The 13,093-nt window shown below is 40.0% G+C and overlaps 1 protein-coding gene across 1 annotated transcript in view; it reads right to left on the bottom strand.

The window, feature by feature from the left end:
- Ap3b1 (adaptor related protein complex 3 subunit beta 1) overlaps window positions 1-12,765 on the bottom strand; it is a 226,083-nt gene extending 213,318 nt beyond the window's left edge. Inside the window, exon 1 of the mRNA XM_042690763.1 lies at window positions 12,505-12,765. Coding sequence (XP_042546697.1) covers window positions 12,505-12,632 — 128 coding nt within the window. The 5' untranslated portion in view covers window positions 12,633-12,765. The remainder of the gene's footprint in view (window positions 1-12,504) is intronic.
- Between the last annotated feature and the right edge of the window lie 328 nt (window positions 12,766-13,093).

Below are 13,093 nucleotides of genomic sequence, written 5' to 3'. Positions count from 1 at the left end.
TGAACTATAAACTTCAAAATGCTCAAGGTGGTAAATTCAATTTGTTTTTTTACTACAATTTTTTCTGAGTCACATGTCCTATCAAGTTTCCTGACAAAGGATATGTAAGTATAAAAACAGAAAAAGGATCCCACAGATTCCTACTTGACAGGAATACAATCTAAAAGTGCAAAACACTAATGTTTATATAACTTTTGTCATCTGCTTGAAAAATAATTCTTAACTATAATTATCCTGTTAAAACTTATTTCTACATGTAGTTTAAAAATTTTTGAAATATAAAACATACTCTATTGACATGTCAAAACATTTTGCTTTGAATATAAAAAAATAAAAGCTGTTATAAAATACAAACAATGATCATAAGAGATAACAGTTATCTGTGGTCACTATCACCCAAAATCATGTTAATAGAAAAGTATGATATAGGTGTAGATATATGAGAGCAGGCATATGGAAACAAAAGATTTCCAGACGTTTGGTTAAAATATTAATCTAAAAAAAGATAAAAGTCCTGAAATTCCAAAGTATGAGGGAATGAGTTCAGATATGGGAAGTAGTTTCCTACTTCGAGACCCTCTAGGCAATCATATACCTTGAATTATAGTGAAGACTAAAAGGAAAAAAAATTACAAGTATGTAGGCATGAAAGGTATGAAATCCTATAAAAATAGAAGACATGACCTATAAAAAGTGAACCTAACAGCATTTGGATGGAAGAATAGGATATGATGTCTGGTGGGGTGAAGAGGCCACCCACATAAAGATATTCATAGCTAATGTAATTATGAAAGACCCAAATCCAGAAATGTTACTGACTGAATAACTGGGGTCCAATCATATCACTAGTGAACAGCAGAGTATATGCTATAAACAATTCAGTCAATAGAGAGGTCTAGTTATGTGGGGCCTGGAGAACTCTAATGTACAAGGTTTGGCAGACCTAAAATGATGATGTAAAATGATGATGAAGATGATGATAACAGTATTAATAGTAATGGGTCATGAGATACTGTCTAGGAAAGAATCAATGGAAGGAGAAATACTGAGGAAATAAAAAGGATCAAAGGAGAGAGAGTGTGTGTGTGTGTGTGTGTGTGTGTGTGTGTGTGTGTGTGTGTGTGTGTGTGTGTGTGTGTGACAGCATTGTGAAATTCACCAAATGCTGGGAAAGAAAGGTAAGAATGGGAACATGAGGAAGGGGTGAATATGTTCAAAATGTAGGATCAAAGGAGTGTGTGTGTGTGTGTGTGTGTGTGTGTGTTGACAGCATTGTGAAATTCACCAAATGTTGGGAAAGAAAGGTAAGAATGGGAACATGAGGAAGGGGTGAATATGTTCAAAATGTACCAGGCATTTTTCATATGGAAATACCACAATAAAACATTAGAAATGTACACTAATTAAAAATGAAATAAAAAGAATAAAGTCATACCTCAGTGGTTGAGTGCTTATCTAGCACATAAGAGGACGTAGGTTTAATCTTCAGAATCACAGAAGGAAAGAAGAGTGACATTTTATAAAAAAAAAAAAAAAAAGGCTCACGTCTAAGATCAACAAAAATTTAGATTTGATTTTCTTACCATGATCTAATAAACAGAACAGAAGACATGCCTAAATATTGTAGAAAAGGCAAGCGGACTTAAGCATTCTTAAGGTATATAAGAGGGAGGATCAAGCCAGTGCATTTAGCTCATGCCCATAATCCTAGCTACTCAGAAAGGCTGAGATCTGAGGATCACTGTTCGATGCCAGCTTGGGCAAGAAAGTCCTCGGGACTCTTATCTCCAATTAAGCAGGAGAAAACTGGAAGTAGTGAGCTATGGTTCAAATTGGTAGAGTGCTAGTCCTAAGCAAAAAAAGCTCAGGGACAGCGCCTAGGCCGAGCTCAAGTCCCACAACAAACCAAAAAAAAAAAAAAAGAGGATCAAAAAACCACCAAAAATAAAAAGTACTATATAAAATATTACCGTATATTATTACAATTATAATGCTGGTTCTTATCCCCTAAGCCAAGAACAGAGGCTACACAGAATAGCCAGCCATTCCATTAATCTTTGATGGCATGGAGTGAAAGAGTTAAGTGACCAAAGTTTATTGTTGCCATCAGTTACCTAGACATATTTATTGACGTCACATTGTGTTCACCAACTTTAAGAGGGGAGGGGTACTCAAGTATTTATGCTTATAGTGAGACTTGATATTTCAATGAAGGAAAAAGAAGGAAATTAAAGCACAGGCAGGTATAAGGTTAGTACCCCAAATTCATGTCACAGAGTTCCATATTCTTGCAAGTTTAAATTGTGTTCAGTTTTCTAGCAGGAAACAATGACATTGTCAATAAAAGGAAGCAATGAGTCACACTGCCAGAAGAAAATAATTATTTCTGCTATTATACTTAATGCATCCACATGGGAAACATCTTCAGAAATAACCACTACTGGCTTAGCCTAAAAGTTATATAAAAATTTCAAAACAAATGCCTTTTTTTTTTTTACCACCCCATACTACAATCACTGTTCCCAAATCTTTGATAACAGAAGAACTCATCCCCTACATGCTTACTAACTGCACTTATTTTTTATGTGATTAAATATAGTTCATATAGTTGTTTCAGATGCTGGTGAAATATGACCTAGAAAAATAATAGGATGGAATTTAATCCTTTGAAATTTGAAAATATAAAGCAATGTCTAGTTGAAAATTAACTATGATTCTAAAAACATATGGCTTGAAAAGATATATCGTACTAAAGCAAAACAGATTGTTAAAAAGCTCACTGATTTTAACGGTGTTACAACAGTATAATAATACTGTTATATATCAGGCACTATTGTTTAAATATGTTAAATCTTATCATCTTAATGACTATTTAATTATTCAATATGCTATCCTCACCTCCATAAGTAACTAAAGACATAATGAGGTAAAGTAGCCTGCAAGCACCATTATTAATAACCTATGATAGGTTTTTATAACAGGCAGAGCAGCTCAAGAGTGGGTGTGACATCCTTTCTCAATAAACTACTTACCCTTCATCTTCCTACAGAAAAAGCAGGATTGGCTCTTTTCTCAAATCTTAGACATAATGCAAAGACCCCATATGATCAACCTGCATGATTCTCCAGTTGTATTCTCTTTTCTTGGCCTTTGTGCTGGTTAATCTTGATTGTCAACTTGACTAAATTGAGAAATGGTCTATGAATTTAGCAAAGCATACCTCTTATATGTTTGTAAAGAAGTATCTACAGACAATTAGTTTATAAGGGCTCCAACCTAAACATGATGAACTTATATATAGTAAAATGGCATTGAGGCTGGGAATGTGGCTTAGTGGTAGAATGCTTGCCTAGCATGCATGAAGCTCTGGGTTCAATTCTTCAGTACCACATAAACAGAAAAGGCCAGAAGTGGCTCTGTGGCTCAAGCGGCAGAGTGCTAGCCTTGAGGAAAAGAAGCTCAAAGACAGTGCCCAGTCCCTGAGTTCAAGCCCCAGGACTGGCAAAAATAAATAATATAATAAAATAAAATGGCATTAAGACATAATAAAACGTAAGAGTTAGGCCTAAATGGAGGAAATAGGTCACTAGGTGGATGTCCTTGAGGGTTATATCTTGCCCTGTCTCTTAACTGTATCCCCTTCTCTCTGCCCTCTATGATGAAACTGCGAGCTATCATAAATATTTCCTCAAGTTGTTCCCTCAAACATTTTGTCATACCAACCAGAAAAGTAAATTAACCAGAAAACTGGTAACAGCAGAGTCACTACTGCGACCAAACCTAACCATACAGTTCTTAAGCCTTTGAAACTGATTTGCAAGAGGAATGTGGAAGCATTTGGCCTTGAAGGTTCAAAGTCTAGAATGCTACAAGCAAAGCTTAATAGATAACTCTAGAGGAAGCTCAAAAGACTAAGATGCCAACAGGAAGATACACAGTGAAAATTAGACTCATCCAACGTTTGGGGTGAAAATGAGAAGTCTACTGGGAATTGCACTAGAGACACAATCATGTCACATTCTGGCAATGAATTTCTCTTTATTTTGTCCATATCCTGAGATTCTGGAAATGGCTGAATTAAAAAATAATGGACTGCTGGGAGCTAGGGGTTCACACCTGTAATCCTAGCTACTCAGAAGGCTGAGATTTGAGAATCAAAGCCAGCCCAAGCAGGAAAATCTAAGAGAGACTCTTATTTCTAATAGCCAACAGAAAATCAAAAGTGGCACTGTGGCTCAAGTGACAGTGCTAGTCTTGAGCTGAATAGCTCAGGGACAGCACACAGGCCCAGAGTTCAAGCCCCACAACTGACCAAAAAAAGGGACTACTTTGCAAATGAAATTTCAAGACAACATAGAATGCAGGGTGTGGCTTAGTTATTGTTGGCTGCTTTTAGCTAGGTTTACAGTGAGACTGAGAGCAAAAAGCAAAGCAGAAATATCTGAAAAACATGCAATGTGGGGAGGAAGGGACTCTGTTTAAAGCCTCAGGCAAGAATGGTGTGGATTAGAGCCCACAGAAAGGAATCTGGGACTGGGCACTGGGACAAAAGGAATGATGGCCTGAGGACATCTCAGGACTATCAGACCTTAGCCATCTGTCTCCAGGATGTAAAAGTTTTAACTCATTTGAAAAACTTTCCCTTGAGAACACAGAGCCAGTTGGATGCCCTGCTGGCACAGGATCACATAGAAAGCTGTTTCCCCAGGATTTGTTCAAGCAAAAGGAGGCCACTTCAGTCATGGTCTAAGGGGGCCCAGCTACTACTCAAGCAGGCAGTAGACCAGGTGTCCTGGTGAGGATGGGTTTGCAGGCATGCAGAATAAAGTTATAGGTCATGAAGGCTTCCATTAAGATGTCAAGAGAAAAAAGGGGGGGGGGGGCGGAAAAGGAAGAAGAGAAGGATCTATATTACTAATTCTCTCTAGGTGTTAAAATGAGAATTGTTTTATAGCCAATCTGTACTTGCTAAATTTTCTATAGGGAAAGTGATTCTCCTTTCTCTATTGCGTCATCAATATTTTCTTACTGTACATCAAGTGGTTCCAGTTTCTCACCTCTTAAACAAAATCCCTTGACATAACAACATTTCTCCCCAGGTACTGCTCCATTTCTTTACTCTTCATACTATTATATATACTATAATCCCTTTCTCCTTTCTCTCCTAAACCTACTCATCAGGTTTTCAGCTCTAACTCTGCACTAAGAATGCTTATCAAGTTACCATGTTCTCCATTAACCATCAGAAAACTAAAAGTGAAGTTGTGGCTCAACATGGCAGAACCCTGAGCAAAAAGAGATCAGGGACAGCACAGAGGTCCTGAGCTCAAGCCCCAGGATGGCACTAAATAAATACATAAATACATAAATAAATAAATAAAATGGTAGTTATCAAGTTGTAGTCTATGCAAATTCTGTTCCTTGTTTACTCCCGCCACATTGGCCTCCACTGTTCTCATACAGATTAAAAATTCTTCCTTGACACCTAAGCAATTGCTATTCATTGTAAGTGAGCACACCTCTAAGACATTTATCTATATGTCACTCCCTCCCTCCCTTTATCTACCTGCTCTATTAACAATTTTCTAAGAATGTTTTCCTAAACCCTGAATCCCAAACAACAACCCAACCCCATTCTAGCTCCTATCTTCTCCCCTTCTCCTCTTCACCCAGTGTACTTTGTTTTTCTCTAGAGCATTTCTTGTCATCAAATGACCTTGTCACTTTTTCAACACCTGTCTTCCTCCCACCAGGAATATAGTCTCTATGACAGAAGTTATCTACTATTTAATCTACTGTTTATCTACTGTTTAATACTCAGAATTAAGAACAGTGCATTAACATGCAAATGGCACTCTTACTTGGTGAATCAATAAATTAATTCTATAATTTTTTTGTTACTGAAGTATATCATGGCATAAAACCAGCACTTAATCGTATTGACCATTCTAAATGCCTATTTTGTTTTAAAATCTCCAGTAGCTTTCTCAGAAAATCCAAAATCCTTACAATTAGAAGTCCTGATATAATTTAGCCCCCACCTTCTACTCTGTTCCTTACCTTCCCACTCCAGCTTCATGTTCTAGTAATTTCCTCCTCATCCTTCCCTAGTTTTTAAAATACTCAGGGAACAACCCATCCCAAGAGTAAAGCTGAAGGATATACTCTGCCCATTCATGATCTTAGAACCAGCCTCAGTCTCTTCCTTGTCCAACAGCTATGCCAACTTATTCAGACGTAGGATTAAAGATACCGGCCTTCTAATTTAGCATCAACTTTTATCAGTATATAAATGACCAGGCCATCAATGTGAAGACACTGACTACTTATTGTTCAATTTTGTAGATCTATGAACTCTTTCTAGCAGATATGCTAAATAAGACTTTCCTAAATATACAACCAACATTATTCATAATATGAAATACAGGAAAATCATTTCCTTCCTGATTATTCTATTTTGGGCTCTTCACTTTAAATTCTGAATTTGGACAAGAGGCAATTTGTTTTTGTCAGTAGTTCATTTATTTGTACAAGTGCAATACTATCAAATAATTTCACCATAATACATTTGTCATTCTATGCGTGTAACTTTCCTGCAGTAAAATAAAACATTTCAATGAACCATCTGTCTGCTTTTTTTGTTAATCATTCAGCTCTAGTAATGTTGCTCTAAATCCAAAATACTTTTTAAAAACAACATAGTATCTTACATTTTGTTATAAAGGCTGGAAATGTTAAATATTTCAGAGTTCCAAAATTTTTCAGTTATCATTAAAGCATCTTGTATCAAGGCATATAATTTTTTGTTAACTGTTAAATAAAACATAAAGTCATTACTGACTCTTCATTTCTTAACCCCTTTCTTAGAAGAAATGCTGACAATAAAATTAAATGAAACACTCAAGTTTTCTAATATATAGTGAGCCCTTTGTACATAAGGATATGGGATACAACTGACACATATAGCAAGTATGTTGTCAAGACCTAAACAAAATTGGACATAATTTTCAAACAGCTAAAAAGAATTAACAAGACAGATCAGTTACCAAAACTGGAGTTTGTAGAACTCAAGCAACTGAAATCTTTGGAAGTAAATTGATTAAGTATATAATAGTACGATACAGAAACCATGGTGGCTTACATTTTCATACTTGCAACCCTTTACTCCTGAGCACAACAGAAAGAAACTTTGGAGAAAGGAAGAGTAAGCAAATATAACCATAATATTCAATGTACGTATGTGAAAATAGAACCAGGTAACGAGGGACTGGGTGGGGTTGGAAGAGATGAGGAGGATAGTGGAAGGGGTGACACCAATCAAAATGTATTATACTCATAAATTGACATATTGAATTGAAACCCTTTGCACACACTTACATAATTTTTAAAAAATCATGTGCTGAATGCTTGGTCCCCAACTGCTGGCACTATTTTGAGAGGCTCTAGAAACTTTAAAAGTGGGAGAAATAGGAATAAAGGGCCATGCCTTTGAAGGAGTTATACCTGGTCCCTGATCCTTTCTCTTCCATTTGCTTTTTTTTTTTTTTTTTTTCCAGTCAGTCCTAAGGCTTCAACTCTTGGCTGGGCGCTGTCCCTCAGCTCTTCAGCTCAAGGCAAGCACTCTACCACTTGAGACGCAGCACCAATTCCCATTTTCTGAGAGGTTTATTGGAGATACCAGTCTAACGGAGGAGTTTCCTGCCTGGGCTGGCTTTGAACTGTGATTCTCAGATCTCAGCCTCCTGAGTAGCTAGGATGATAGGCATGAGCCACTTACGCCAGGCTTCCATTTGCTACACACACACACACACACACACACACACACACACACACGCGCGCGCGCGCACACACACACACACGCACACACACACGCGCGCACACGCGCACACACACTCACACACACACACACGAACCCAATAAGAGAACTGTGATTCTCAGATCTCAGCCTCCTGAGTAGCTAGGATGATAGGCATGAGCCACTTACGCCAGGCTTCCATTTGCTACACACACACACACACACACACACACACACACACACACACACACACACACACACACACACACACACACACACACACACACACGAACCCAATAAGAGTCTATACCTTTTCATAGTATGCTTGCAACCTGGGGGGTCCAACATTTTCAGCATCTCAATCTAAAATGTGTTTTACTTTTCAAATTTCAACATTTCCATTTTATTCAGTAAACCACTTCATATAAATAAAGGCTTAAAATAACAATAGATAGTACATCACATTGGAAGGCTGAAAATTATAACACAATATAATAGCAATTCAGGTTTGTATTCCTGACTGTGAGTTCACATTTGTTTATCTTGTCCTCTAAATTCTAAGATTCTTAAAGGCAAGATAAATATCTTATAATTATTATGTATCTCTACAGTAAATAGGCAGAGAACCAGGAATATAGCTCACTGATAGAGCACATGCTTAGCATGTGTAAGGTCCTAGACTTGATACTTGTACCAAAGTAAAACAAAAATAGAGAAACTATCCATGTGAAATAATCCCAATCTGTAAGTAAAAGGTGCTTGTGGAAAGTAAGAAATTTACTTTCTCTGATGTGACAATTCAAGTCAACTAACAATATTAAACACAGCAAAGATACAAACAGTGCTATGAAGAAAATGCTTGTATGTTCTACACCCATGGTATAACCTCTGTTTTCATTGTATTTGATTTTAGTGCCCTGTATCTTGTATATATATTTTTTTTCTAATTTGGGGAGGAGAAGGGAAATAACAAAATGCTGAAACAAGGCTACAGGTTGACCCACTGTAACAATGATATGTACAAGACACTACGTTGAAAATTTACAACTGGGGGGGGGTTGTTGGGGGTGTGGAGAGGGAAGGGATAGTAGGGGGAAAACAAAGGAGGGGGTAACAATGCTCAATAGGAAACATACTCATTACCTTACTCATATAACTAACCTCTCTATAGAGCATCTTTACAATAAAAAATACATTTTTTTAAAAAAAAAAGAAAATATTTGTTTTGGACTTAAATACAATTAACTTTAGGATGATACCATAATAAACTACAAAAGGGATAGGATACCAGGTTTTTCCTTCAGCACAGGTCCATAAAGTCAATATTGACTCTTCAATTCTTTTAACCACTTTCTTGGAAGAAATGCTGACAAAAAAATTAAATGAAACACTAAAGTTTTCTAATATATAGTGAGCCTTTGTACATAAGGATATAGGATACAACTGACACAAGAACAATTGAGTATGTCAGTCATGCTTCATGAATTCTTGGAGTAAAAGGAAGCACCTAAAAATATCTGCCAAGCAAAGTTATGAACCAAATTATTTTGCTAGTCACCTTCACATACCTTGTAACATTTGCTATTAGGAGAATGTGTGAGAGATTTCTGTATATAAATATTCAACAAATATTCAAGGAGTGACTACATAATTTGAAGATACAGAATACCTGAAGGAGCTAAACGTAGCAATGAGAAATGTTACGGTAAGTAAAGAAAAAGTAGAGCAAACTAAATAACTGGAACCATAAAGTGTTACATAAAAAATAAAACATGGCTGGGGACTGGTGGCTCATGCTACTGTAATCCTAGCTACTCAGGAGGTTGAGATCTGAGGACCATGGTTCAAAGCCAGCCTCTCAGGAAAGCCTGAGAGACTCTTTTTGCCAATAAACTACTCAGGAAAAGCCGAGAGTAGTGCTGTGGATCAACTGGTCAAGAGCTAACCTGAATAAAGGAAGCATAGAGACAGCACCTAGTCCCAGATTTCAAGGAGAAAAAAACAAACGAAAATGTAGAGCAAAGGGGAGACTAGTATTGATGTTGGCAATCCCAGTACATAGAAGGATTTGAGTTTGAAGCCAGACAAAGAAAAGTAATTTTTTTTGAGCAAAGAAGAAAAAGAACTAAGCAAACCAAAGGCAGCGAGGGGAAGGGAGGAATGAGGGGAAAGAGGGAACAGCCTACCCTAAGCAAAAGGAAAGAAATGTAATCATCACCTGATGTGGAAAAAATAATTGTTAATAATTATTGTCAAAGCTCATAGAATTCACAAACTTTATAGATCATGATAATGACAATTTGCCTTGTGAAGGTTAAAATGTGATTGTGACTTTAAATATCACTATTCCACAATTTTGTGAAATATGTGAAATTTATGTAATCACCTAATCTCAATTTTGAAAAAAAAGTGAGAGAAGGGATGGGTTAGGAGGGATGAGTGACAATGTTGTCACCTTGTATTCACATACTGTTTTGTAGAATGGGAACTTCTTTGTACAACTAAAGATATAATAAATTAAAGATACAATAAATTAAAAATATATATATATAAAAAGAGGGCTGGGAAGGTGGCTCAGTGGTAGAATTCTTGCCTAGCATGCATGGGCCCTGGGTTCGATTCCTCAGTACCACATAAGCAGAAAAAAAGATGGAAGTGGTGCTGAGGCTCAAGTGGTAGGGTGTTAGCCTTGAGCTGAAGAGCTGAGGGACAGTGCCCAGGCCCAGAGTTCAGGCCCCATGACTGACACACACAAAAAAAAAAAAAACCTGAGCAAAGAACAGGGTAAACTTTTGAGACAGGGTTGAGCCAGTGCAAGGTTTGGAACATAGGCTGCCCAAGCCTCATCCTTCCCATTCTGGATTAAAACCAAGAGCCACTGCCCCAAGCTCAGAGGAAGCTCTTTTACATAAATTTCACCATTGATTTTTTTTTAAGGGCAAGTAATGTCACAACTTTATAAGTGAGAGCTTAAAAGAGTTTCCTGACTGCTTCCACAACAGGAGTTTCTTTGTTTCAGTACAAGTCCAAAGTGTTTCTAATTCCTGGAAGCTTCAAGGTCATTTTCTGTATACAGTTATGACTATTCAATTTTTTAAACTTCTACTCAGTTGTATGTATTCTCATAATAAAGGCACCATAAATTTCAAGCTCTTAGTCGCATTTCTGAAGCCTAGAGAAAATGAGTTAAGATTAAAATGTCTAGGTTCAAATTCAGGATTGTTTAAATATAAGCCTACCATGGGTTGGGAAGATGGCTTAGTGGTACAGTGCTTGTCAAGCAGGCATGAAGCCCTGGGTTCGATTCCTCAGTACCACATATACAGAAAAAGCCAGAAGAGGCGCTGTGGTTCAAGTGGTAGAGTGCAGAGTGCTAGCCTTGACCTAGCGCCCAGGCCCTGAGTTCAAACCTCAGTACTGGCAAAAAATAAATATAAGCCTACCCAAATCAAACTTTAAAAAGAGAAAGAAAATTGAGGGCTTCTAACTATTACTATAAATAGTACTTAAAATGAACTCTAACTTTATACAAAAAAGGCGTATTTTGGTTATATGCTTTTCCAATTCGCATTATTGGGTAAAAAATTAGGATCTGGTGACAATCTTGAAAGGGATGAAACTGATGGAGATATATTGTATTCATAAGCTGCTTTGTTAAATGGCAACACCTTAGTGTTACCCTTTAAAGATAATTTTTAAAAATTATAAGCTGGCTAGGTGGCACAACTATAATCCTAACTAACTCAGGAGGCTGAGACCTGAGAATCTCGGTTTGAAGCCCAGGCAGGAAAGTCCAAGAGACTCCAACTAAGCCACAAAAAAAAGCTGGAAGGGGAGCTGTGGCTCAAGTAGCAGAGCACCTGGTAAGACAAAGCCAACAACAGACTGCATCCAGGCTCTGAGTCCAAGCACCAGAACCTGCACTTCCTCCTGCCCCCCCCCAGCAAAAAAAAAAAAATCTGTTCATGGTAACTTTGGGGGGAGGGGGGGCGCAGCCTGAGGCTTGAACTCTGGGCTTGGGCGCTGGAGGTGAGAGTCTCACAGCCTTTCCTGCCTGGGCTGGCTTTGAACCACGATCCTCCGACCTCAGCCTCCTGAGGAGCTAGGATTCCAGGCCTAACGCCCCTGGTGCCTGGCTTCATGGTAACTTTTTAAGGAGTCACTGTGGATACACATATTTTGTGGGGGGCTTCTGAAAACTCTCTAGTAGTGACTGTCCATTCTTCAGGGCACATTGCGTGGGAACCCTTCCTCTCAATCTTCTGGAGTCACAGTCTCCCCTCAGCGCTACTCCCACTCCCGACCCCAAAATACTCTCCTCATCCTAAAAATAAAACTTAAAAGAAAAAAAAAGGCTTTCTCAATGTTTGGCTCCATTCACGACCAGCGCGTGTTCAAAACCCGCCTCGGGGCGTCCCGGCCAGCCCGGCCCAACTCCGGCGGCGGTGCTGGGGGAGGGGGAGGGCTGGGACCGCTGCACCCCAAGTGTCGTCGTCACGCCGCTCCCGGAGTCGTAGGACACACCCGCACCCCGATGCCCACCGCAACCCTCACGGCCCGGCTGACCCCAACCCGCCGCGGGCAGCGACCCCGCCCCATCCGACGTGCGACCCCGACGCGGGAGGCCGGCGCCGCGGCTCCGGGGCCTGCGCTCCCCCGCCTCACACCCCAGCCCCGCCCCGGCACCCCGAGCCCGTCTTCCTCCTCACTTCTTCAGGTCGCTGCTAAAGAGGCCGAAGGCGCCGGCGGGTGAAATGGTGGAGGTCGCCTCCTGCCCCAGCTCCGCCGCCTCCCCTCCTCCGGACTGCTCATTGTAAGCGAAACTGTTGCTGGACATTGCCGCGGTGCCGGCGGGGGTCGCGTTGGTCCTGCCGAGGGTTCTCTCCGAGGGGTTCCTATCCCGAGGACCTTTCCCCCTACCCGCCCGAACAAAACTAGTTCGGGAGCCGACGGCCGCGCGCGCAGGCGCTTCCGGGCTCGTCACGGCTCCCGGAGCCGGCCTAGCGGCCCGCCCACCACGCATGCCCAGTGCGCCGGCTGACTAAGCCGCTCCCGCTCCTCCTGGATCATCCTTCTCCGGGTGCTAGAAGCAGCCGGGAGACTGGACCTAGGAATCCAGGTAGGCGGGCCGCGGGCCGGCTACCCGCCGGGCTTGCACCCCTGTGGCTGATCTTACCAGACGGAGATTCCAGGTCCTGCTCGGCCCTCGCTGCACTTCTGCTGGAAACCAATAGCGTTCCGATTCCTCGTGAGCACGCCATTGAACACGCCAGATTAACTTCCCTAAACCGATCGCTG

Source organism: Dipodomys spectabilis, unplaced genomic scaffold, assembly GCF_019054845.1.
Source record: "Dipodomys spectabilis isolate Male_0828 unplaced genomic scaffold, ASM1905484v1 ptg000140l, whole genome shotgun sequence".
NCBI lineage: Eukaryota > Metazoa > Chordata > Mammalia > Rodentia > Heteromyidae > Dipodomys > Dipodomys spectabilis.
Note: the sequence above shows the minus strand (reverse complement) of the source record. Positions and strands in the feature narration are given on the sequence as shown.